This window comes from Athene cunicularia (assembly GCF_003259725.1).
Source record: "Athene cunicularia isolate RWA chromosome 5 unlocalized genomic scaffold, athCun1 chr5_part1, whole genome shotgun sequence".
NCBI lineage: Eukaryota > Metazoa > Chordata > Aves > Strigiformes > Strigidae > Athene > Athene cunicularia.
Window position 1 is genome coordinate 8,240,500 of NW_020799101.1, and position 27,155 is coordinate 8,267,654.

The 27,155-nt window shown below is 44.1% G+C and overlaps 1 protein-coding gene across 1 annotated transcript in view; it reads left to right on the plus strand.

Annotated features, from left to right (window-relative positions):
* KCNH5 (potassium voltage-gated channel subfamily H member 5) overlaps nt 1–26,679 on the plus strand; it is a 147,965-nt gene extending 121,286 nt beyond the window's left edge. The window contains exon 10 of the mRNA XM_026849866.1: nt 25,002–26,679. Coding sequence (XP_026705667.1) covers nt 25,002–25,949 — 948 coding nt within the window. The 3' untranslated portion in view covers nt 25,950–26,679. The remainder of the gene's footprint in view (nt 1–25,001) is intronic.
* The last annotated feature ends 476 nt before the right edge of the window (nt 26,680–27,155 follow it).

Below are 27,155 nucleotides of genomic sequence, written 5' to 3' on the forward strand. Positions count from 1 at the left end.
CCAGCTGGTGTTCACACTCAGTCCTGATGAGTTGTGGGGAGTGACTTGCTTAGGAAGGGATCAGAGTATTGTCCTTGGGTAACTGGCAAACAGAAAGCTGTGGGGTAACTGTAGAGCAAGATATGCTGAGCACCTCCTCTGCCCCGTGGTCTATCTGTACTGGCAGGTCCATCATCCATTTTCACCTTTTTTCAGAATTTTATTGGGAACTTTCTTCATGTGAGACAGCGATGGTGGCAAAACCTATCTGGGAAAAACAAGTTTTTCCATCATTATTAATTAGGAAAAGCAGGGGAGAATAACATTCTGCTTGGGGAGCTGCTGTGAATAATAATGTAGATCATCTGGTGAGGGCCTACATGGGGTCCTGGACTCCTGTGCTGTGACAGGGAATGTGCCCACCCCCAGGTTGGAACTCGGTCATCCATCTCTCACTCCTAGTACTTTCATTTGCATGGGCAGCTTATTGCTCTGCTGGTCTGGGCCAGTGGCAGAGGGTCCCAGGGAGTGCAGGATCAAGCCTCTGGAAGGGCAGATCCAACAGATCAATTTCTGTAATGGCTTCTGTTGTCAGCAGGCTTTTGGCAGCACTTAACTCAGAGTTTGTTTGTAATTTAATGGCTTGCTCAAGCCTATTTCAAATTAATTAGATCAACTTCTTTATGGCAACGTGTGTGGCATGTTTTCTTTGCCTGTCGGTATCTTTTCAGGGACTCAAAGCATCTGCAGACCAATACATCCTGCTGCTTGCTGAGCCTAGCCAAGGGGACACAGAGGGGTTCCCCAGCCAGGCACGGTGACACCCCTCTTCACTTCTCCAGGGCCAAACACAGTGACGTTAGTCACAGCTCAGAGCTGTACTGCCCATGACATTGTGTTTGGGTTTTCATAGCTCTTGCTTCCTTACTGCAGTAACAGGAAACTCTTGTGGCCATGGCAAAGGACAGCCTGTGTAATCCAAAGTTTTCTCTTTTCCTCCTCACTCTCCTCACCTGTAACTTTTTTTTTTTTTTTTTTTTTTTTTTTAGGCAATAAGGTTGGTTCAGTTTAGGCATAAAGGGGATATTTACCTCCTCATACTCTCTCTGTAGAGGTTACAGGCTAGCCTTGCCTTTCATTTCACCAAATTCCTTTATCCATCTCCATGTGAGAAAGTAAAGATTGTTTTACCCTGTCTCAGGATGCTCCTGCCCTTTCCTGTCCCTTCCTGGTCTTTAGTTGGCTGGTTTTTGTTTTTTCTTTTATATTAATGTGTTATCCCAGAAAACGAAGTCCTGTAGTTATAGTTTACTTGTAGCAACAGTTTAGCATGATTGCAGAGCAAATAAGTTGTACCCTCAAAAATCAGTTTGGGTTTGTTTTATTTACATCTTAGCAGCCTCTGCAGCCTCTATTATGCTTGAAGAAGCCTACCCTTAAGACAATTTAAAAAAAAAAATGTTATTGTTTAGCTTCATTGCACTCACAGCTATCTCCAGATATGTTAATATTCCACTGCAATATTTTCTAAAGGACTGTTTCACTGGTATACATCTAGTACCACCTCTGATGGTATCTAGACTTGTCTATTGAAGGTGCATGGGACAGAAGAACCCACTTCAAACATCCAAAAAATGTGACATAATCCAGACTGCCAATTGACAGTGTTCCCTTGCTGGTCCATGCCCAGGAATCGAGAAACTGCTAACAGGTCTCGGACAAACCCATGTGAGTAATTTATCAGTACGGATAATGGAGTTGTTCTTCGTGTGGTTACAGACAGCTCAGCACGGTCCATGCTACACCTTCTGCCATTAAGAGACCCATGCGATTCCTTCTGAGTGAGGATTACAGATCTGAGGCTAGAGTGTTTTCTGCAGCTCTTCCCTCCCAAGTCCTGTTCCCCTGAGCAGTTTCTTGTGTCTTTGCTCCTCTTCAGGGACATAGGGATTTGAGTTTAATGCAGTCAGAGCAAGGAAGTTAGTCCTTGGAGGACCATGCATGACTTTCCTAGGTAGAAGAGCAGCATAAAAATTCAAAGAGAAAGCTGCGGCAGCATTAGTTTCACCCCTTTGTGCCTCTCTGCCAGACGGCATGGGACAGCTGCCTGAGCAGAGTGATTGCTGTAAAAGCTTTCGGTGGCTTTGCTTTCTCACTTGTTTTTTTGGTAGCTGTGAGCCTGATTCTTCTGCATGCTTCACTCCATCTCCTTTTTGCTACTTTATCATCTCCCTTACGGTGGTCTCTGCTGGGCACCCTTTGGGTCATAGAGACTGTCAGCTGGCCCCTGTTCCATTCTGAAGATGATCTTGAAATTAAATACCTTCCTCAGGTATGCTGACCGTGCTTCTGTCGGAATGAGAGGCAAAGCACCACCAACTCTTTTAAAAGTAGGACTGAGCCCTGTCGTGGTTTAACCCAAGCTATCAATTAAGCACTACACAGCCACTTGCTCACTCCTCCCCACTCCCAGTGTGACAGGCAGGAGAATCAAAAAAACGCAAAACACATGGATTGAGATAAGAACAGTTTAATAACTAAAATAAAATTTAATCATAGAATGGTTTGGGTTGGAAGGGACCTTAAAGATCATCTAGTTCCAACCCCCAGCCATGGGCAGAGACACCTTCCTCTAGCCCAGGTTGCTCAAAGCCCTGTCCAGCCTGGCCTTGAACCCTGCCAGGGAGGGGGCAGCCACAGCTTCTCTGGGCAACCTGTGCCAGGGCCTCACCACCCTCACAGTAAAGAACTTCTTCCTAATATCTAATCTAAATTTACCCTCTTTCATTTTAAAATATTTACCCCTCATTCTATCACTACACTCCTTGATAAAGAGCCCCTCCCTATCTTTCCTGTAGGTCCCCTTGAAGTACGAGAAGGCTGCTAGTCTCCAACAGAAGCCTTCTCTTCTCCAGGCTAAAAAACCCCAACTCTCTCAGTCTGTCTCCATTACAGAGGTGGCTCAACCCTCTGATCATCTTCGTAGCCTCCTCTGGACCCCCTTGAGCAGGTCTATGTCCTTATATTGGGGGCCCCGCAGCTGAACACGGGACTCTAGGTGGGGTCTCATGAGAGCAGAGTGGAGGGGCAGAATCACCTCCCTCGACCTGCTGGTCACAATTGTCTTCATGCAGCCCAGGACACGGTTGGCTTTCTAGGCTGTGAGGGCACATTGCTGGCTCATAGTCAGTTTTCTGTCCACCAGTACCACCATGTCTTTCCTCAATCCACTCTCCATCCAGCCTGTATTTGTGCTTGGGATTGCCCTGACCCATGGGCAGGACCTTGCCCTTGGCCTTGTTGAACTTGATGAGGTTCACACAGACCCACCTCTCCAGCCTGTCCAGGTCCCTCTGGATGGCACATCCCTTCCCTCCAGTGTGTTGACCACACTACAGAGCTTAGTGTCATCAGCAAGGGTGCACTCAGTCTCACTGTCCATGTCACTGACAAGGATGTTAAACAGCACCGGTCCCAGTACCAGCCCCTGAGGAACGCCCCTCACCTCTGCTCCCTACTTGGACATTGAGCCATTGACCGCAACTCTTTGAGGGTGACCATCCAGCCAATTCCTTATCCACTGAGTGGTCCAGCCATCAAATCCATGTCTCTCCAATTTAGAGACAAGGATGTTGTGTAGGACAGTGTCAAATGCTTTGCACAAGTCCAGGTAGATGTTGTCAGTTGCTCTTTGCTTATTCACCAATCCTGCAACCTGACTGTAGAAGGCCACCAGATCTGTCAGGCACAATTTGCCCTCAGTGAAGCCATGTTGGCTGTCACCAATCACTTGCTTATTTTCCATGTGCCCTAGTATAGTTTACATGAGGATCCACTCCATGATCTTGCCAGGCATAGAGGTGAGACTCACTGGCCTGTAGTTCTCTGGGTCTTCTTTTTTCCCCTTTTTAAAAATGGGATTATTTTCCCCTTTTCCAGTGAGTGGAAGCTTCACCGGAATGCCACAACTAGTCAAATATGGTGGATAGTAGTTTAGCCAGTTAATCTGCCAGTTCCCTCAGGACCCACGGATGCATCTTATCAGGTCCCATGGACTTGTGCACTTTCATGTTCCTTAGATGGTCTTGAGCCTAATCTTCTCCTACAGTGGGCAGTTCTTCATTTTCTCAGTCCCTGCCTTTGCCTTCTGTGACTTGGGCAGTGTGACTGGAGCACTTGCCAGTGAAGACTGAGGCAAAAATGTGGTTGAGTACCTCAGCCTTCTCCATATACCGGGTGACCAGGTTTTCTGTTTCCTTCCACAGAGGGTCTACAATTTCCTTCATCTTTCTTTTATCATTGATGTACCTATAGATCCTTTTCTTGTTGCCCTTGATGTCCCTGGCCAGATTTAAATCTATCAGGGCTTCGACCTTCCTAACCTGATCCCTGGCTACTCAAACAGTTTCTCTGTATTATCCCAGACTGTCTATTCTTGTTTCCATGCTCTGTAGGCTTCCATTTTGTGTTTGAGCTTGTCAAGGAGCTCCTTTTTCATCCATGCAGCTCTCATGGCATTTTTGCCTGACTTCCTCTTTGTTGGGATGCATCGCTTCTGAGCTTGGAGGAGGTGAGGTGATCCTTGAATATTAACCAGCTTTCTTGGACACCTCTTTCCGCCAGGGCTTTATCCCGTGGTACTCTACCAAGCAGATCCCTGAAGAGGCCAAAGTCTGCTCTCCTGAATCCAGGGTAGTGAGCTTTATATTATTATATAATAATAAAACAAAAAAATAATAATTGTAAACAAAAAAATATAATAAAAGAGAGAGAAATAAAACCCCAAAAAAGACAAGTGATGCACAACGCAATTGCTCACCACCTGCTGACCAATGCCCAAACAGCGATCCACCCTTTGCAGCCCACTCCCCACTGTTTCCATACTGAGCATGACTTTCTATGGTATGGAATGTCCCTTTGACTAGTTCAGGTCAGCTGTCCTGGCCATGCTTCCTCCCATCTTCTTGTACACCTGCTCACTGGCAGAGCATGAGAAACTAAAAAATCCTTAGCTTGAGATATGTGCTACTTAGCAACAGCTGAAACATCAGTGTGTTATCAGCATTATTCTCACACTGAATTCAAAACACAGCACTGTATCAGCTACTAAGATAAAAATTAATTTGACCCTGGCCGAAATCAGGACAAGTCCAATTCTGATAATCCCTTGGTATTAGAGAGGTAGAGTTAATTTTTCATGCAGGTGTATCTTCCCCATCTATATCTAAATCAAATCAACATTTGATCTTGTTTGTCATACTTCTGATTTTTCTTGAGAAACGAAAGGCAATTTAGCATACTTTTCATTCAAGGATCTTTGAACAGCATGGGATGGCTGCAGAAAAATTTCATGGGTGCTGATGTGCTCTGTTCTGCACACAGGGACTCAGCAGCTGTATAAAAGGCACTCAGCTGATTTACCCCAGCAAAAGGTATGAGCATCTCTTCTTCAGGCAGGCAATTCAAACAGTGATTTATTTCTGTGTGGAAAGATCATTAAACAGGAAATTTCAGGGATGGGCAGCATCCATAGGAAAACAAAAATCTAAACTGGCTATGTTAGAGTGAAGATATAGATTGGCAATGATTTGCTATTGTACTTTCTGTGAATTAGTACCATTTTCTTGTTTAGAAAAGTGACATCATTAGGAGACTCTCCTTAGTTGACTCAGAAAGCCTTCTGCAGGCTATCTGCTAATTCAGGGTAGGGTTGTTTGCACAAGACTTGAATGATGATTTTAAAAAAAAAATCAAAGGTTTACTACTTTTAATCTTGTAAATATTAAAAAATAAACATGTTCACCTCATCGATTAAAATAGACACTTTTCATCTCTTCCAACTACTAGGGAAGGGGAGGTAGTATGCATGGTGAAATGGGAAGCAACATTGCCATTTCATTTTTGATTGCCAGTTAAGAAGGTTTTTATCATCAGCCCCTACTGTGTTTTGATGAGATGAACGTGAGCACCGGCAGCTCAGTCAGCAGCAGACCCGAGTGGATCACTGTCCCTGTCCCTGAGCTTCCCTCGTGGGCTGTTGCTTTGCCAGGCTTAGCTCTGATTCAGGCTCTCTTTTGGACAGGTGTCCGAACAAAGCTGATCTCCCCATAGCTTTGTGTGACTTCTCTGGTATCTAATGAACCATGGGAATATTACAGATGCATTTGTGTTACCGCTGAGAGTAGCCAGTTTATTTTGTGATGCTCTCAGTGTGCCTGGGAGCTGCTGCTGCTGCAGGTGGTTCCCTGCTTGTGGGCCGAGGCCAGCAGCATCCTCCCAGGTAGGATTTGCAAAGAAATTGAGTAAAGAGTTCTGTTGTGTTATCTCACATCCCTCAAACAATGAGCCCGGAGCAATGGATTTCTTCTTGAATGGGCTGATGAGCCTAATTACTGTGGAGATCTACAACTTTTCCAACCTGATAACCTCAAAAAAAAGAAGGAAAAATGTTACAAAAATGAGATGATTAATTACAAGTGCTTTGGTTGCTTCCATTGTTGTTTTCTGGAGCTGAACGCCAGACGTTTTAGTAATAGAGTACAGCATGACTTGCAGGTATAAAAATGAACTACACCAGACTTCTCACTCCCCAAACCTTACTTCTGCAAGACTGGGAATGCCAGTTGCAATGCACCCAAAACCATGGCTGGGGAAAGAGAACTTCTGCCTGTTCACTGTGATGGTATAAATGGATTCCCATAGGCTTCACAAGGAGCAGACAGAACTTCATCATTCACCCAAGTGGGAGTTTTCTGGCTCTGCCCAAAATGGGATACATTTTGACCAATCTAGAAATGATCAGTAACAATTTCACATGTTTTACATTGGAGAGAGCGCTGATTTTATCCTTGCCTCACCCTCTCTGAACAGGTTCTTGCCTCGGCTTGCACAGAAAGGCTCCTCACCAGGTGCATACTGTAAGCCTGTAAGATGCTAAATAAGTCACCAGGGAAGGTCTCTCTTTTCTGTGCAAGTGTAAATCCATCCATCTCTTGCTTTGCAGCACACACTTCAGATACGCAATAACATCCAAATGTGCTGGTTCAGCATGTGATAATCATTGCAGCCACTCAAATCCTACATTTACCTTACTTCGAATGCTATTTTGGGGCTGCCTTCTACAGCACAGAAACAGTGCAAGTAGGAACGTATTAACTTGTACACAGAGTGCAAGAGAAACTTTGTGGGGAAGTTTGCATGAAACCCACTAGTTTTAGTTAAAAATAAAACCCAGCCTGTCACTTCCAACTTAATGATGGCTGATTGACTGTGCCTTTTTTAATTGTCAGCCAGTTGCTGTGATTAGCAAGCTGCCTCAGTTTAGGTCCCATGCAAAGAAAGTCTGGAGGAGCAATTTTGAGAGTAGCTGATTCACATAGATGTCAGAGGTGGGCATAGCTGTCAGGAGGGACAGGGGGATTCTGGGGAGCACCTGCAATAAGCTGAATCCCCTATTATTGCACTTTTGAGCAACTTGCTGAAAGGCAAAAATCTTCAATGTGTTTAGGAAGGAATATATGTTATTAATCTATGTTTTTTCCTCATATTTTTACTTCTCAGTTTTCACAGCCCTCAGTCTTAATTTGTTTCCCTTCCTAAAGATAATAAAAACATAACATAGTTTTCAGATGTGACTTACTGTTAAAGGAGCATAGTGTAAGCAGTTACAGAAGTCTGATTCTCTTAACTCCATTAATTAAACTGTCAGTGATCTTTTGAACTTTCAGACCTCCCTTTGGACTTTCAGGTGCATTTTAGATTATTTTATTAGTAGCCCACAAAGCTGTCTCAGCTGCCGGAAAGATTTTGTATAGTGCTTCCTATCTAAATATTTCCATCAGTGACTGTACCTCCAGAGCAGGGGGACTCACCTCTCCAAGCTCTGTGAGTACATATCCCTTTTGGAAGCAGTCCACGGTCCTCGATTTTTTTTTATTACAGACAGCGCTCCTGTTACCACAGGAACAGGCTTTGGTTTTTTCTGAGAGTCTAAAACACTTTGCACTTCCTTAAAAATGTGAAAATGGGGACCTAAGCAACCAGCAGATGACAACAGCAAGAACAGCCATTTCTAAGCAGGATATTTCTACCGGTCAGCTGAAATGTAACATTTTTGTTAAGATTAGCTTTGCTTTTCCATTTGTGCCCACTGCTTGCCCCTTGGTGCACAGACATCCAGTTTTTCTTCTCTTGTCCCTGACCTTATCAGAGCATCCTGGCATCTCAGCACAATTTCTGTGTCTAGCCTTACTATTTTCCCTGATTTTGCCTTCTTGACTGCCTGCCATTCTAATGAATTTCCATCTCCATCATGTGTCTAAGGCAAATCCATTTTTAAATGAAACAGTTGTTGGTAGTTCAGAGCAGCTCAATTATGAATGACCCCCATCCTTCTCCCAGGCTGTATTAGCCCTCCTGCCAAAGAAGGCTATGGTAGAAATGTCAACGGATGAACTGATTCATGCATGTTTTTCGTGTGTTATTAATTATCCCTGTTTTGATTTATTAAAGGACTTAGCCAGTAACCTCAAAGTGTTCTACAAAAGTACATGAATAATAATCTACAAGCTCGATGCAGCCATGCATTAATATACCAAACAGATGTCTGACTGAGCCGCATGAACCATCAGCTGTAACTTAAAGCATTTGTCAGAAAGTTTGAACCAAGGCACTCTTTGCCCTCTGGTCCAACACTAGCATGTCCCATGGAGAACTTCCTCCCAGACCAGTTGTACTCAAACTCAGTCCAACATGTCAGATAGTTGCTGACAGGGTAGATAAGGGCTCTGCTGGGAGAGACATTGATCTTGGAAATTCCCCAACAGCCTTCTCTAACCTTGCTAGCCTTCTTGTGGGCAGATGCTCTTGCTTCATGGATCAGCCCTGCCCCATGAGTGGAATGTCTGGCACAGTTGTACATCTTTAGGGATCCTCTAGCATCTAAGGTGGGTGCCAGACCCCACTGAGAAGAGCCAGCCTCCTAGAAGTGCCTGGACGAGGCCTTCAGGGAGAAGGTGACTGAAGAACTGGTATCTCATGTGGGAGGTTGGGGTTAGCTGTATTTTTCAGACACCAGAGAAAAAATCAAACCAGAGAAAAAACAGAGAGGATGCTTTTAGCCAAAGTCTCAGAGGTCAAAAGGACTGCTGGGAAGCAAACACAGCATCTGAGATGAAAGGCAAAAGAGCCAGAGGTAGAGATCTGTATTTTTTTCTGTCTGGTGTCTCTCTGCATCCTTGCAGTAGCGTTTATCCTGTACCAGCTGGTGTTCTGTTAATTGTGTGTACAGAGAGAGTGGTAGAAAGGACACATTGTATAAATGGGGTGCAGCCTAGTCACAAATGGGGAAATATAGAATCATCAATGTTATTGATTGCAAAGACCTGTTATTTGTGCAGGTACAAAGTTTTCTTACTAGCCCCAGACAGGAAGAGGGGACAAATCAACTGGACTGACTCCAGTTTTATAAGGAGGAGGTCATTTCTGATCACTTTTAAAGCTAGATTTGCCAAAGTATACAATACTGAGGATTACAAACTAATTTGTTTGGGGTCTGGAGCAATGAGATAAGCTAAGGCTGCAAAAACAGCAGGCTCAGCCCCTAAGGAGCATCCTGTGTCAGTGCCTAAATACATGGAATAGGAACATAAAACACTGCTGATGAGCTTTACAGAGATCTACATCTAGAAAAGAGGTGATGACTGTGATACAGGTATTAGGGAAGATCACCAAGAATAATATGAAAAAAAAATGAAGGACCTTTTCCTCGAGAATAGGCTAAATGCTGAGACACAATAGAATAATACCCACAACTAGGATATAGCCAGATCACTAAAATCCTCCCCAGCAGAGCCTTAGCTTATTGCCGTGAAAACCCAGGGATTGATTTAATGCAGTCAGCATGTAAATGGGAAGGAAATGGCTCCTCACCACACCATCTGTTTATCCCATCCCCATACCTCCACTAGTTAACTCTTTTGTGCTGTCTCTTCCTCTTGCTGATACCCTTCAGAAATAAATACAAAGCTATGCAGAGTCACCCCTTGCTGAGTTCCTCAGTCACATCTTCTGAGGTTAGAAAAACCATCTAATGGTCCCTTTGGGGACAGGCAGAGCACTTTGTCCTCCCTGGGTGTTTGTCACATAGGCAACCCACCGGTTTTGCCCGCAAGAGGCTCTGATACAACTATCATTAGCAACTTCATTTCTGCACAAGTAACCTTCAGGGAACAACGTGCTTCTCTTTGTGGTGAAGTTTCACATGGCTGATGCAGTATTTCCATGCTGTTGTAGAAAGCTCACTAGTTGGTGGGTAACTATCCTCCAGGGTCTGCTGGCTGTGACTAATTTTCCTTGACTTCCTGGCACAGAAAGGAAGAGCTCTTCACTGGTGCAGATTCAGATACGAGGAATCATTAGCAACATCATTGAAATGGGGTCTTTGCTCTCTGAAATTTTTTCATTTGATTATGCCATAAATAGAAGGCCCTGCTCTACTGACAATTACAGATACTTCTGAAAAACTGTAATTCCTTCAATCTCTTGAGCTAAAGCACCCTCAATGGCAGCTCCATGCCAACTGCTCTTGGCTAAAGGGAGGTGAAAGGGTGAAAGTAGCACATCCTCCTCATAATCTGTTTTTTCTTGACTGGATACTCTTCAGTGTTTCCATTCTTATGTCTTGGGTCTTTTTTTCTCCTCAAGGAGTTCTCCCCTACTGAAGCAGTGGCTGTGATCATATTAAAGGCAATTACAGTATGTTTCGACAGCCAGAACTCCTTACTCACGCTGCCAACTGAGAGCTCTCACCTGGAAAAATTTTAGCTCTTGCTGGGTGAGATGTTTCACCTGAAGAATGCTAGGGATACTTGTTAAGGTTGTTTCAGAGCTTTCTATAGTTAAATGAAGAAGATGTTAGAAGTTTAAATAACCTTTCTGTCTTTTTTCCTGTTAAATTGGGATTTCCCAATGACTTAACTCAGTTGTTTCACGTCTGTTATGCAGTGGGCTGTCCCTGTCTTTCAGTCAGTGAATGATGTGCCAGAGGTGTTCGTCTTTTCCGAGTCTTGATTTCAATTTAAAAGAATTGCCAGGTCACACTGCCAGTGGGTTTCATTCTAGCATCTCTGAGCTGAGAAGCAGAGATGTTTGTTGCTGAATTGCCCCAGCTCATTCTCTCTTGCAGTATCCCTGAGACTTCATTTGCAGGGCATCTCATAGGCAAGGTAGGCATGAAGATATATCCAGCGGTCATTTGAGCTTGGGTTTCATCCAAAAGATCTGTAGAGAGGGAGTGAGCACTGGCAGCACTTACAAGAATTTGGTCCAGGCAGGTTCAGTCTTCTCTGATATGGCAATAGGCTGTACTTATGGGTCAAGAAGGAAGAGAAGTAACTCCAAGGTAATTTTGATGTGGCTGGCTGATCAAAAGCAGAACCATGGTGCAGTGTGAGCTTTGGGCTTGAAATCAGCAGAGCCACATTAGAGCAGTTCTGAACTGAGCCTAGTTGATCCTGGCTTTCTGTGGGGTAACACTACTACGCTACAGCAGGAGTCCCTGTGCCCTTCTCTGTGGTGTGGCATAGACATGACCTTACTTTCAGCCCCATGAGCACTTAAAAGATAAGGTCCTTGACTGGGATCTAGAAGCAAATAGGAAACGATCGAATGACTCCCCAGCCACCAGCCTAAATCTACTTCAAACAGGCATACTACCATGGTTTTGAATTAGCTTGATTCTGGAGTCGGTGGGTCTCCCCACCAAACTAGTCTCCTCTATTAGGCCTGATTCAAGTGAGGAATATCTGACAGTAACAGAGCAGCATGTTTTACCTCTCTGTTTTGTCGTATGGAAAGATATAACAAGGTTTGATGCCTTGGCTCTTTGAGGTGGAGAGGCTGCCCATTGTCCCTTTCATTTGGGTCCGTCGTTCATATGTTCTGCCCTTTAAAATTATTTCTTCATTTCTGACTCATAACTTCCAAACAAAACGGATGGTGTTCTACATTGCATGGCACTGAAAATGCATTGTTTTAATTGAAGCTCATGTTATAAAAGCTTTTCAATAAATTAACAAAACCTTGAAAATGATGAAGTGAACAGAGTAGCTGGTAGCACATTCCATAAAAAAACAAAGTTTCTGAAAGCCAAGTAGGATGTCCTCAATGTCAGAAGCGAGGCTGATACAAGGGGTGTTATTTTTTTGTTAGACTATGAATATAGCTGGAAAAGAAATCAACAAGCTTTCAGTTGCAAAACACTTTTTCAGGTCTGAAGACTTCAGATTAAATTTCAGGCTCTTTATAGTCTGGTACAGTAATATTTAAGGAAAAAGAAAACCCATAATGATTCCAAATAATTTAAATTTCCACTTAAAGAGGAGAGAATAGTTCATTTTGGGAACAATTTGCAATTCTTTTGCTGGTGTATTTACTTTTTAAATGGAGAGTCTCTTAGGCATTTATTCAGACTGTTTGGTCTTCAGGCAGAAACCCATAAGAGGCAAAAACAAAAAAAAGAGGGAACAAAACACAGATTCTGCAGATCCTCTGGGCCCATATTCTATGTGCCTTCATGCTAGAGATATGAAGGAATACTGAGTCTGTCACAAGTAGAGCTGGCCAGAAGCCAGGTGTGAAGATTTTTACATTTTTCATTGGAATAAAAGCAAGACCTTATGAAAATTTTCACTAAATAAAAGGTTCTGTCCACCTCTCCACCCCTCTTCCAACACAAACCTGGACAGCAGTAAAGTTGTCCTGGACTGGATTTCATTTCAGCAATTAACTGTAATTATAGTTGAGCACTTCCAACTTATTTCAAATACAGAACTATATTTCCCAGACTGGACAGTAGTGAAAAGAAAATGCATTATTATATTCATAATTTCATTTTACTTTAATATATATGTTTATGCATTTAATCTTTTTGCAGTATGGCTTTTCCTACTATGGGGGCTCTAGCTGGAACCCTTGGTTCCATTCACCCTTGCTCACCCACTAAGAAGCTCAGTGACCCTGGGCAAGTGATATATGACCTCTCTGTGCCCTGGTTTTGGTATCTGGCAAAGGAGGGAGCAACATGAATCCTACTTTTTCCAATACAGGGGAAGAGAGATTAGTATTGCATATTATTAATGACTGATTTTCTGTTCCAAGTTAAATCAGGCTGAAGAGCAGCTTGAAAAGTCTTTTGGCACTTTTCACCATCCCAGAGAGCACCATTTCTGCAGCGTGCCCCAAGCTCAAACCACCCCACTGTCATCTGGAGGCTTTGTACTGTCTTTGCCTGTTTATGCTCAGAAGCATATCGCTCCTAGGACATACTGCATTGGGCAAAGTGAAGGCTGCTTTCTTTGAGGGGTTTCTTTTTTTAATCATCAGTAATAAAATGCACAGACCGTAACTCCTCTGCGCCACAGCAAAGACTGAATGAATTGACACTGCCGCTTACTGACATTTTATGAGGCCAGTGCCAATAGCAGATATTGATCCAATGGCTGATAGAAGTTTGCAAGGACCAGGCCTGGTTGGTCTATTTGGAAGCTGTCCTGCTGAAGGGACACTGTCTCCAGGTGAACACACCACCCCACAGCTGGGCTAGGAGACAATGGGAAGCTGCCTTCAGCTCTTGAGCCCTAGGGTACCTAGTGGTGATGTGGTGGCAGGATTGGTGGTGGGAACGTGGTCTTAGTACACCACTTGGTGGTATGTGTCACCCGCTATTTACATCAATGTGGAGTTCTAAGTCATGGAATGGTTTTGTTGTGATGGGTGGAGGCCATCTTTGCTGGGATTCTCCTCTATATCCAGGGAAAAATCCTGGGTCTATTGAGCTTGGGGTTTTAGCCTTCTGCAGAGTTTCTCTTTCCTAGGGGCTGGAAATTCACCACGGTCTCTATATGTACCTCAGCTTCCCTCCTTGCAGGAACTCTGTGTTATACAGAGAAGAAACATCTGCAAGATGGAAAGAAAGAAAGTCCAGCAAGAGTGTTAGAAATCTGCTCTTCTCTCTGCCTTAGTGCCAGGCAAAGAAGTAGGAGAAGTACCTCCCCTGCCCTTAGCTCCCTCTAGTAACGCCTTCAGTAAGGAAAAGAAGGGGAAAGGGGAGGAGAGATGAGTATGTGATACTCTCTACCAAGAGTACATCTGCAAGAAGGAGAGATTGGTAGAAGGAGGCAGAGAGCAGGAGGAACCCTTTAGCTTGCTCACCCCCCAGATGACCAACCCTGGCTAGACTTGTTTACATGGAGAGTTGATATGGAGTAAAGGAGGGCGTGAGTTTAAATCCCAAAGTGGATAAACCTGACCAGTGAGAGGGAACAAGGGTTCCCATGAGACACTACTCAGTAATAGTTACACTCCAACAGTTAACCCAGAATTGCTCTCTGCTCAATTTCCCCATGTTTAACCATCTTTGTGTTGTATACACAAAACAAATTAGGCCCTTTGTCAACAAAGTATTTCAGCTCCCCAGTCCAATTTAGTCTTTGTATTGAGTTCAGTGTATGGTTTAGGGTCCTGAAAAGGATTTAGGAAGCTAAAGCTGGGTTTCATTGCCCCCAGTTGTGACAGGAGCCCAGTAGGAGGGATTGTGTTTCTTTGGAGCATGGTCACAGTTCAATCTCTTCTGAGTCCACACAGATCAATACTCCTCTCTGCAATGGACTGACCCTAAACTAAGTCAATCAGCAATAGACACTGGTTAAAAAATACTATAAATTCAGAAATGAAATAGCTTTTTTTGTGTTTAAATTGTTTTAAATAATTTTTTATGTGGAAGGTGCATTTTGCTGTCTTTGATAGTTTTGGAGAAGTAGGTCTGAATCTGTTCTGCACCACGCTAAAACATCTGCTGTTTGGTTAAAGCAAAGGAAACAGAGAATAGTGAGGACAAAGCAGCAAAAGTGACCAGTTTCAATTCCAGAGTCTTGTTTAAAAACCACAGCAAAGCTCCCTATTTCCAAAGGTTCACAGTGTCCTCCTTCAGCATCCCTTTCCAAGCAGAAACAAAACCCAGCAGGCATCAGATGTAACAGCTAAGCCTGCAGCAGCAGCAGTCCAGGCATTGTTTTCCCCTGGGTTTCAGAGAGGAGGAGGCCTCTGTAAATGCTGCATGTATGGGCAGGAGGTGCTGAGGTCTGGGTGACTGGAAGAACAGAATAGCTCCCAATTCAGGATACTAAGCTGCTCTCAAAAAATGCTTGTGGTTGCTGTAAATGTGTGCAATTGTGTAAACAGAGTAAGAAGCTTTGGCATTTCTTTTCAAAGTCTGACTCCTTAGCTCGGCACATGCTTAGTTAAACATGTAATCACACCATTTGAAGAATCAATGCCCATCACTGAAGCTGAGCAATTTGACTGACCCTTCCTTGCAAGGTAGTTTCAATGCTACCCTTGATCAAGGTTTAACTGATGTATCAGGGCATCAGGAAAGGACTTCATGTAGCATTGTACATCTGTGGTGCACTGCCCTAGATGTCGCAGTGCAGCGGTGCCTTGGGCCCTTAATCTTGAGCTGAAATTCTGAGAATGCCGATATGTATTTTTATGGCTGTTTTTTTAATGAACTGTCTGAGTTTTGGCAACAGGCCAAAACAGTGACCTCTCTCTGCTATCAGACATGGATCCTAGTCTCTTGGAATAGTTAGCAATGACAGAGGGATTTCCAATGAAATGGAGAAATAAGGGCAGTGTTATTATCCTCTCTTACACTGGGAGAGATGGAGACATGAAGAGACAGTGTGATTTGCACAGGACCCCCCACTTGGCCAAAGGTCAGGCCAGCAGAATAATCCATTCTCCTGAATCCCAGCCTGGTACTCTGTGTGTTGGGCTATGATGCTCTCGGGATGTGACAAATGTGAGTTGGATCTCTGCCTGCTTCTCTTCTCTTTCTTCTTTAATCCAGACATGTTTTAAAGTAAAACAGGATGACTTCAGATCCATACCAAGTACGAAGTAGATGGGGCGAACTCTCAGCCACTCTCTTCTTAATATGCATGATTGTTCACAAATGCAGATCAGCCTAATTGACTGCCAGCATGCACAGATGTCTCCCTGCAAGAGTAGTCAGGTGTCATTTGAACTGATTGCAAACACAAAATGGAACCAGATTAAAATTTGACCTAGAGTAACCAATTTCTAAAACACAGAGCAAGCAGTAACGGGGTGATGGAAGTTCTGGGCTCTGGAAAATTAGTTATTGGCTGTTGGTAGGTTCTTCTGAAGTGTCTCTCCCTCCCTACGTGCCCTGCTTTTTCTTTAGATGAGCAACTTGGGGGATGCAGGTCTTTATTCAGTCACGCTGAAAGGATTAACCCCTTTCTTGCACACAAAATGCTATTAAATTTCCCTTAAAAGGACTTTTTCAGTATCATGGAAATAATTGTCCTTTCCTTGAAGTGCCATCATTTAGTCACTTGGATTGGAAATCTTCACATCTCTTACAAGTCAATTCTATAATCACTTAGGAGGAAACTACATGAATACAGTTTCTCCAAAGCAAAATTAAAATGTGCTTGGTAGCAAGCTTTTGCTTTTGCATGCTACCGTGTCTGTGAAGTCAGGATCAATGGAAATTTGCAGAAAGCCTATTATTTACTGTTTCTTTCAAGCAGCCGGCAGACTAACCTACAAAAATCTTCTTTTCCTCCAAAATCCAGCATGAAAGACTCCTGTGAAACATTCCTATCCCGGAGATTAACTAATTGCTCAGCAGTCAGTCATTTTCACTGCACAGCCAAGGACAGTGATTCTTTTCCCACACACAGATGGAGCAATGGTTTAACACAAAACAGTTCCTGGGACAGGAGGATTAAGGAGAATTTACTGGAGAGCAATTAAAACAGTTGTTAGAGCAATTTGTTTTTGAGGTTGAATTTCACATCAAAGTAAAGATATCTGAGGAGTGTACAGAGCAGAAGAACAATAAAGCCATCATTTCAGGCCATCTATTCTGCATCCTCAGAGTGCAAATTAATAAAGTGAGCTAGAAGGACAGTGTGATTTACAGGGGTAAATTAGGTGAAGCAGCCTAAATGCAGTTTGCATTTGGAAAGAGGCAGCCTGGCTTCAGTCTCTGTTGGCTCTTGCTTTTTGTGGCTTCAGCTCCCTTCCATTTCTGCCAGATTTCTTGTCACTGCCATGTTCCATAGAGGGTTTCTGACCATGCTTCTTGGTTACAGAGACTCCTGCCAGTCCAGGACACTGCGATCAGAGGCTGCTCTCATGCATGAGCCATACCGAAAGGCTGTTAATGGGAGCTGGGTCAGAGCCAGTTCTCCTTGTTGGCCCTATGCTGGTGTTTGCTGGTCTTGCTGGCCTGGTCTTCCTATCCTAGCTGTCTGCTCCTGCCTCCTTACCATGCCTAGGAGGAGGCATTACTCCAAACTCTCACTTGGGGTTAAAGAGCTGGAATTGCATCTTGTGGGCAATGCTGCCATCACCCTCTGTGTTTTGAAAGGGCAATAAACCTGCAATGAAACAGGTTTTCAAGGCAAGGAACCAGTCCAGATACAGTGAGTCATCACAGAATCAGAGAAACGTAGAATGGTGTGAGTTGGAGGGGACCTTAAACATCATCTACTTCCACCCCCCGCCAGCCATGGGCAGGGACACCTTCCACTAGCCCAGGTTGCTCAAAGCCCCGTCCAGCCTGGCCTTGAACACTGCCAGGGAGGGGGCAGCCACCGCTTCTCTGGGCAACCTGTGCCAGTGTCTCACCACCATCACAGAGAAGAATTTCTGCCTTATATCTAATCTAAATCTACCCTCTTTCATCTTAAAGCTTATCACTACATGTCCTTGTAAAAATTCCCTCTACAGCATTCTTGTAAGCCTCCTTTAGGTACTGGAAGGCTGCTAGTCTCCAGCAGAAGCCTTCTCTTCTCCAGGCTGAACAACCCCAACTCTCTCAGCCTGTCCTCATAGGGGAGGTGCACCAGCACCCTGATCATCCCTGTGGCCTCCTCTGGACCCGCTCAAGCAGGTCTGTGTCCTTATGTTGGGGGCCCCAGAGCTGAACACAGGGCTCCAGGTAGGGTCCCATGAGAGTGGAGGGGAAGAGTCAGCACACAGTGCAGATGGTGGAGAGATCTAAGCAGGATCTGTCCTGCAACGTCTGAGTGGGATGGGATTTGCAGTGTAAAAGGTTGGTTGTAAGGGAGCAGCCATGGCCATCCCAAGTGGGCTGCATTTCCTAGGAGCTGTGAGGATACTAGCTCAGTTCCCCACCAACCACTGGAGGGTTTTCCCAGACAGCAGAGTAAGAACAGGTGGACTTTTCCTTCCCTATTAGTGGCTTGTCTCATTGCTCCATGCAACAAAAAGTTTGGTTTTTCCCAAGCTCTCACTTAGACCTGCCAATGTGGCATTGTTGTCTGTGCAGTTGTCACTCGTCCTCCCTCTGCAGTTTTTAAAATAATAGTGTTTATCTAGAAGGACTGGCTGGTCTCTGAGGGTGGGTGGGGAATGCATCCCAGCTGGGAACTGGCAATACACCAGCATGCTGTGGGTAATAAAAATCGCATCAGATGAAGGGTATAATACACACACATGCAAACACAGAAAAGCTTTACAAGAGGTCTTCTTCTGCACCAAACCCTGACATTTGCACTGCTAGAGGCAGGAGTTTCGATACTTCTTACCCACCATCATGTGGAGGCTGCCTGCATCCAAGCAACATGCAGAAAGCTCCCTATATAGACACAGGAGACAAACAGGCATTCAGGGTACATCTTGTCTGACCTGTTTTAACATCGAGCTGCAGGTGAAATGACTCACACCCTCCAAGTGCCTTTTTCTCTCCCTTGACTGTGTAGGGCTCCTGGGGGATGAATTCAGATGCAGACACAAGCTTCATAGGTGAACCCTGTTCTGACTGTCCCGAGCTCTGGAAATCAGGTGTATTTTGTAGTTTGTTCTTAGAAGCAGGAAAATAACACACTCGTCTGAGCACTGCAGGAGCTGGGATATCCTGTGTCTAAATCCTGAATCTGACACAAATTTGCCTCCCTAATTAGCATGAGAAAAAAATGACAATTACTTTTCTACAGTGCACACTGAGATGTGAAAATTAATAGTATTTTTTTCAAACATTTTTCCAAAAGTTTATTTTGTGCAGTCTAGGCATGAATTAAGCTCTTTTCAGTTGTATTTGTTAGGGGTTTTTTAGCACTGTTTCTGAAGAGAATGAGGTATATGTGATTGAAGTGTTTGTTTGATACTGGTTATATCATCAAAAACTTTAAAATCCATTTGCCAGCTTCAGCTAAGCTTGTGTGAGGGACTTGCCTTGAATCTTTTCTGCCAAGGAGGCAATGGAAGACAGCGCTTCTATTTCCAAAACGGGACCTATTTAAAAAGGTGCCAAGACCAACACACCTTGTGAGGACACTGACCCTTCTTACGGGAATTAGATATTCCCATAGGATGTGGACCAGGTCAAATCCCTATGGTGCGATCTGAGAGCTGTTGAAGGAGCTGCTCTGTAGGTCTCAGCTAGCTGCAAGTGATCCAGGAGTCACCAGCTCTTCAGTGTGGTCCAAGGGATGGTGCATTTCCTTAACACACTGTCTCCATTGCTGCAGCCAGCTTGGAAAGTTCCCACTCACTCTGTCCACTCACCCCACTGGCTCCATCTGCAGTGTTTTTCAGTACAACTGTGGGTCTATGCTGTCAGGTGGGTCAGTGGCATGGTCCAGGTTAAAAAAAAAACCCAAACCTATTTCTTCAAATTTATTAAGCTGGATCCTTTCACTGATAGAATTTTCAGTGCTGCTGGGGAAGGGAACAGTGAGTAGGCGTCTTCAGGGCCACAATATTGCATTAAGGTGCCTTCTAGAATGTACCTGTAATAAATGGGAACAAAAATACAGGGATCTGGACAAATACATCAGATTGTGAGTAACCAGATGTGGGGGAGATGGGGCTACTACAAGACAATACAGACAAAATAGTTACCTCTGGAACAAATTTTTGAGAGGTGGCCACCACCCACACCAGCCTAGCCTGCGCATTGAGTGTGACCTGTTGGTTACTGATTGCAGCCCCAATCCAGCCTCATGGCAGAGCTGCTCCTTCTGCTCTGCATGGCTGTATGTAGCTGTGGGGACCGAAATGTTGTTTGCTTTCTGGTCCAGTTTTTGATGCTGCAGAAACACCCAGTGAGCTGAGTTAAGCCATTTCTCCCAGGACAGCATCTCCCCTTGCTGCAGGACTGCAGCATCCCTTGCCCATCAGCCACATCTGTAGGGTGTCGCAGCTTGGGCACTCAGAGTTTATTAGTGACTGTGAAAATCTTTATGTTGATGGCCTTGTGTGGCTTTCCCTCTCTCTCACTCAGTGCATACCCGCTGTATTCATCACCATGACAACTGTGTGCCCTTTTGCTATACCATTATATGCTTCTGTGAATTTCCATGGTGAGGGGCAGGTGTGTATTGAATGCCACTAACAACAGCACGGGATGTTCTAGGAACAGGACAGCATGATCTCCGGTCAAATATTTGCTGTTTTTATGAACTTACTGTAATTCTTCAAGACTTTTATCAGTTCTTTAATCCGTTACATACCTTCCTTGGAATCACTTATTAAGGGGTCTTTGTGAATGGAGCAAGGTCATGGAGGGATGCTTTTCACAGTACTGGTACAAAAAAAAAAGACAGCAGACAAGGGATGAATTTCAAAGCATCTGGAAAGGCCACAGTTTTACTGATTAATTCAGCAGTAGATGGAACGCTTGTGTGTGTCTCTGCCTTGAGCTGTCTCCCTGACCTCTCATTGCTGCTGCTGTCCTCATCTGCGCTTGGCTTTGGGTACGGTTATACAAGCTGGCACCTCACAGGAGCTGCTCCAGCAGTAATGTACCCCTTGCCAGTACCTTTGGTAAGGTTCCTCTCTGGAAGCAGTAATGGGTTGAGTTTGCAGTCTGGCAAGTTACCTTTTGTTATGGAGGGGACGGAAATAGGTTGGGGTTAAGGTCAAATGGAGCGTGTCAGACTGCGGTGTCTCCTCTGTGCCTGTCTCAGATAACCCAAATGCTTCAGTTCCCAGGGCTGGCCATCAGTTAACTTTTACTTAACCTTTGCCAACTCAGTAATTAATGCCACCTCCATTCCCCCTCCTTCCCAAAATAAATACATTAAAAGCAAGAAAAACAGGAATCTGGTCTCATGAAACATGATTTGTGTCGCACAGGGCAGTCTTTCACAATCCCATCCATAAAGGAAATGAAGTACTACACTGAATCTCCATCATATTAATGAATTTAGCACTTGCTATGAGAAAAATGTATGTCTCTTTACTCCTTGAGATGTGCTATACACACAGTTAATTCAGTTTCTTCTGATTAACTCCTTTGGGGTTTGTGTCTATTCCTGGGATATATGTTTGGACAGGCCTATGTGTAACCTCTCTGAAAAGGGTCAGGGACAACTGAAATAGCTCATCCAATTTAAGATTTCAAAATAAGCCTCTCCTAATTTGCTGAGGAATGTCAGATTGCATGAGGTGTTTTTCTGTTCTTATTTATAGAGAAAAATAGCCAGTAATAGTTATTAGACATTAATAGAATTAAGTCTCCATGTAAACACATTTAATCCTAATCTGTTTTAGGTTAAACCACTGTAGAAGTGGATTAAATCCAACCACATGAAAAAAATTCCTAATATGGAAAAATGTGGTAATGAAAACCAGCTATTACTGCTAGAATTCACATCTCATTTCCCCCCCCAGTTTGTTGTCTATATAAGAGGATCTTTCTTTTCTTTTACTTGTACATAGTCTAATGATACTGAGTAGTCCTGACCAAGACTAGATCCCTGCTGCATTAGGCGTAGTACTCTCTTGGTTGAGGGGTGGACGTGCTGAAGAGGGGACAGTCTCCACGGGGTGATGCAGAGATGAAATGGTTTCCTCATGGTGACAGTGGGTGACAAGGACCAAGACCCTGGTCTCCAAGTGAGGTGATCTCACAGTGTCATCTGGGATATGAAGGTCTGCATGGTCATGCATTTCAGAGTGAAAAGGGAAATAGCTAACACCTGTGAACACATCCAGGATTCATGAGAAAGCAGAGGGGAGGTTGGGTGCAGGGCTGTGCATTTCCTCCTTTGGAAATACAGCTCCACTAAGATAGATCAGTCCTCAGTTCTTGACTACCACCTAACCCCTGGATTTCTCAGTCCCTGGGAATTTTCTGCACTAATTCAGAGTACAGCAGGCTAACTCCTTCAAAGCAGCTGACTATAATTGTTCCAAGGTGTAGCACTTTCTGTCCCAAGCAGGGAAAGAGGAAAGGATTTATTGAAGAGCTCTTCTGGGCTCCTGCAGGAGCATGTCTCCACTGTATGGGCATAAAGTGGGGAGAAAGCCTATGACTGTGAGTGTTTACTGGGTCCATGGTCTCACTTGGCCAGAGCAGATTTGCACTGCAAATCTGATGGTGTTTGTCACCTCAGCTGCCTATCCTGGCAGCAGGGACACGTTCAGCTTTCCCTAAAGCATTGGCCCTCTGTGCTGAGGCACGGCACTGCTTAGGCTCAGACCCCCACGCCACTGGGCTCAGCTCATTCGAGTGACATTTGGTCAAGTGATTCTGGGGGAAAAAAAAAAATCCAATAGTGATTTCCCGGCTTTCAGAAGTATGAGGTACAGGCAGTGTCAAATTAGTGAAGTCTTGGCTTTTCTTCTGCAGAAGGCAGCAGCTGCAGTCACGAGTAATTATATTCTGTGTTGGGAGATAACCTCTGGCTGGAGAAGTTTTGAACTGAGAGGAGAAAAGGGAGAAATGAAAGAACAAGAGTAGACAGGGGAAAAAAGGGGAGGCGATGGCAGTTTTCAGTGAAGTGCAAGTGTTTGGAGAGGAATCAAAAACCGGTGCTGTGGTCTTTGTTGTTGTCATTCTAGTCTTTATAAGCAGCTGGCAGGACAGAAGTTGTCAGAGTTACCTTGTACGTCTCCCAACTGCGCGTTCAGTTCTGCACTGGACATGGGAGCGCTGGGAGCCCCTGCCAGGCTGCAGGCAGCTGCCTGCCTTGCAGCACCCCTGCCTGCCTCTGGCCACCACCGCCAGGCACATGCTGGCTGGGGGAGAGGAGGGTGCTTAAGCTGTGAAACAGGGTCATGGCCAGAGAGCAGGGAAACATTGGGTAGAAGAAGACATCTTTCCCCTCTGCAGACGTTTTCAGGGACCCAGTCACTCTGGTCTGGCAAAGCGCAGGGCAGAGCAGTCAGCCAGCCAGGGAGCCCAGCAGAGGAACCGGCCATCGAGACACACATGGCTTGGGGACACATCCTGGGAACTGGCTGCTTTCAGCATTGCATCATCTGCCAGAGGTGCCATGCTGCCCTCCGGGGAAAGAAAGACACACACAAAGCAACACAACCCACCTCCCAAATCTTCATTTAGAGAGCAGGGCTTCAATTAAATGCAGTTACTTAATTTTGATCAAGGGCAACTTCTCCTGCATTTATTTGCTGTCCCCAGTGGTTGTCGGAGAGAGTGAGAATTGCTCCATGAAGGTAGCTGCAAGTGAATGGGAGCTTCCAAACGAGCGTATGTGTCGCTGCCGATGAAAGTAGCTTCCATGTTTCTCTCATTTGTTTTGTTTGTGTGTTGTTATTATTTTTTTTTAAACTGGGCTTCTAATAAACATGTTAACTTTCCAAATTATTATAAGCAGCTGCATCTATCGATAGCACACAAGGATATATTTATTGTGTTTGAAAGCTCTCTAACAAAGCTTTGAAGTCCAGCTCATCCCAGATTCATACAGGGAAGGAGCTGTAGCCATCGTGGCAGTCCTCTGCTGACTTCTGAAGATGTGAGACTTGAAAGCAACTATTTCTTTGCAAATACGGACAAGCGTGAGAAGCCTTTTTATAAAAAGTAAATAGATACTGAAATATGGATGCTCAGGCAGATGCTTCAAAACCTACATCTGACTGTCACAGATTTGTTTTGTATTGCAGGGGCTTTCTTTTCTTACCAACATTATCCCTACACAGTCCATATTTGCATTTAATCACGTGCTGCTTTTCACTTCAATATCATCATCCAGAGAACCAGAGTTTCTTTATCATGCCTCAGTCTCACATTTAAGAAGTAAAAAAAAAAAAAAAAAAAGAAAAAAGATAAATTCATATGAATAACATGCATAAAATCAACAGGAAGGTTTTTACTTTGTGGATACTTCCACAGCTGAGGCTCTGATTCTTTTTTTCTATAGAGACCTGAGAGATGCTGCAGGGTGAAGTAACTGCAGCATTAAACGGCATGGCATCACGAAATGGTGCATATTGCTGGGGTTTATGATCACACACCCCTGTTATGGTGCTTCTTTATGGTGCTCCCAGTACCCCCCCACATATTAGACATGTGAACTCTCCAGGAAATGCTTGTGTTGCTGTGTGAAGCCACACAGCATGGCACATGGGGAACCTAACTGCGCCCTCCAGCCACTCCTTCAAAACTAGCAATAAGCAAAGCTACAAAGTATTGAGCACATTTGGATTTTCCAGTCTCTAGAAGGGTGTGTATGTTGCATTAAACTTTCAGCTGAGTAGTCTCCACTGAATTACTGTTTTCTTTGGATCTGTACTGAAGATAGTGACGGAGCAGGTATGAGTGTGCATAATGGGTAGGTAGATATCACAGTATTTGGGTTCTTGCTTGCTTGCTTTCTTCCCTTTATTCAGTTTGTTTCTTTCTCTTGGTGCTGGGATAATTTTAGTTCTTCAAAGCTCTGTCTATCTTCTGTATCAAAAATAAAGGTGAAACCCAATTTTAATCTAGACTTTTAAGGAAGTGTGTATGTATATGTACCCTATCTCTGCAGTGGTATATATCTGAGATTACTAAATCCTGATCAGCTCCATTTGAATTAATTGCAAGAAATTAAGATAGAAAGGAAGGAATAATGGCTACTCACTAATCACTACTGTTTGCCCACCTCCCAGTAACATTTGCTGTGTGCGACGTCCTTTGGGCACTGACTCTGGTGTGGATTTATTCCCCACAGATTATCTTCCGGAAGATCAGTGATGTCAAGAAGGAAGAAGAGGAGCGCCTGCGCCAGAAGAATGAGGTGACGCTGAGCATCCCTGTTGATCACCCTGTGCGGAAACTTTTCCAAAAATTCAAACAGCAAAAGGAGATGCGTAATCAAGGCTCAACCCACATCGACCCGGAGAGGAACCAGCTTCAGGTGGAAAGCCGGAGCGTGCAGAATGGGGCCTCCATCACAGGCACCAGTGTGGTCACCGTGTCTCAGATCACCCCCATCCAGACGTCCCTGGCATACATGAAAACCAGTGAGTCTGTGAAGCAGAACAACAGGGACGCAATGGAGCTCAAGCCAAATGGAAATGGAGACCAAAAATGTCTCAAAGTAAACAGTCCAATGAGGATGAAAAATGGGAACGGGAAAGGGTGGCTTCGACTGAAGAACACGATGGGGACCCATGAGGAGAAGAAGGAGGACTGGAACAATGTCACAAAGGCTGAGTCCATGGGGTTGCTGTCTGATGACCCCAAGTGCAATGACTCAGAGAATGGTGTAAATAAAAACCCACTGAGGAAAACAGACTCTTGTGACAGTGGAATAACAAAAAGTGACCTTCGCTTGGATAAAGCTGGTGAGACTCGTAGCCCCCTGGAGCACAGCCCCATTCAGGCTGATGCTAGGCATCCTTTCTACCCTATTCCTGAGCAGGCCTTACAAACCACGCTGCAGGAAGTCAAGCATGAACTCAAAGAAGACATCCAGCTGCTAAGCAGTAGGATGGCTGCCCTTGAGAAACAGGTGGCAGAAATTTTAAAAATATTGTCTGAAAAGAACGTACCCCAGATTTCTTCCCCCAAGTCTCATTTATCACCCCAGCGGCCCCCCCAGATACCCTGCCAAGATATTTTTAGTGTCTCAAGGCCTGCATCACCTGAATCAGAAAAAGATGAAATCCACTTTTAGCATATACCTATGTGTATATATGTATACAGTATATATACAGAGGTGTATATATACCTTTATACATATATATGTGTGTGTGTATACAGTAAATATATATACTTATATATTTTCACTTGCATCCAATATGACTTGAACACACCAAGGATTTTGATATGTAAATATTGCATGTCCAGCTGGATTCTGGCCTGCCAAAGAAAACAATTATTAACATAGATATTGCTTGTATAATATGCAGTTGACTGCATGCACACTTTACATTTATTTATAGTCTCTATTATGTAATAAAAGAATGACTTTTGTTTAACAAAGGCAATGTACTATTTAAAGAATCAGGGTCTAACCTGCCAATATTGCCATGACAGTTTTGATCTCAGGCTGGGTGAATTGAGCTTTTATTTCCTCAATGTCTTTTCTGCCGAGTTAAACAGTAGATTAACATGACATGGAGGACATGTTCAGACTCCAATTAGTATTGTTTCCTGGTGTCATTCCATTACAATATACTGTATTTTTGGTGATAAATTCCCCAACTCCTGCTAAAGGGAGGGCTCAGTGGCCAGGGAAGGGCACCATGTCCGGTGCTGGGGTGGATCACTGGAATTTATTCATGTGGGTATTGTGCATGCACAGCCTTTTATTTCAAGTATCCTCCTGCTCTTTTAACATCATATGTAAGAAATACTAATGGTGATTTATGTAACAAAATGAAACTAACAGAAACTCAGCTGCACTCCCTGAGCGTTTGGGGGTAACTTCTTTCTTGAAAGCCTCCTTTTACTCATGCTATTTTTACTGAACTGTTAGAGTAACATTATGTAGATTCTCTTTGCAGCACTCAGCGATGGTGTCCGGTTCTGTCAGTATCTTCATTAGGATGTCCCGTTTCTGCAGGGATGAGGTTGCCCTCCTGTTGTCCGCCTCATTGCCCCTGGAAGAAAGATTTTGCGTGAGGTCTGAGCAAGGGAAGCAACAATTGTAGTTCAGCTCCTCAGGAGCCGTGTGAGCAGGTTTGAAAGCCTGCAGTTAAAAGACTGCAGTTAATCCCCCTCCACTGTCTTTTTTGAGGATGTTTATCAGTCTACAGCTGCCTTTGAGAAGGAGGGAAAATTATCCATCAGGATGAAATTCCCTTTAGTCCAAGGCACCTGGATGATAATTTTGGGGTGGGAGAGTGGTGGGTGTGTTGGGGAGATGAAGTCCTCCCTA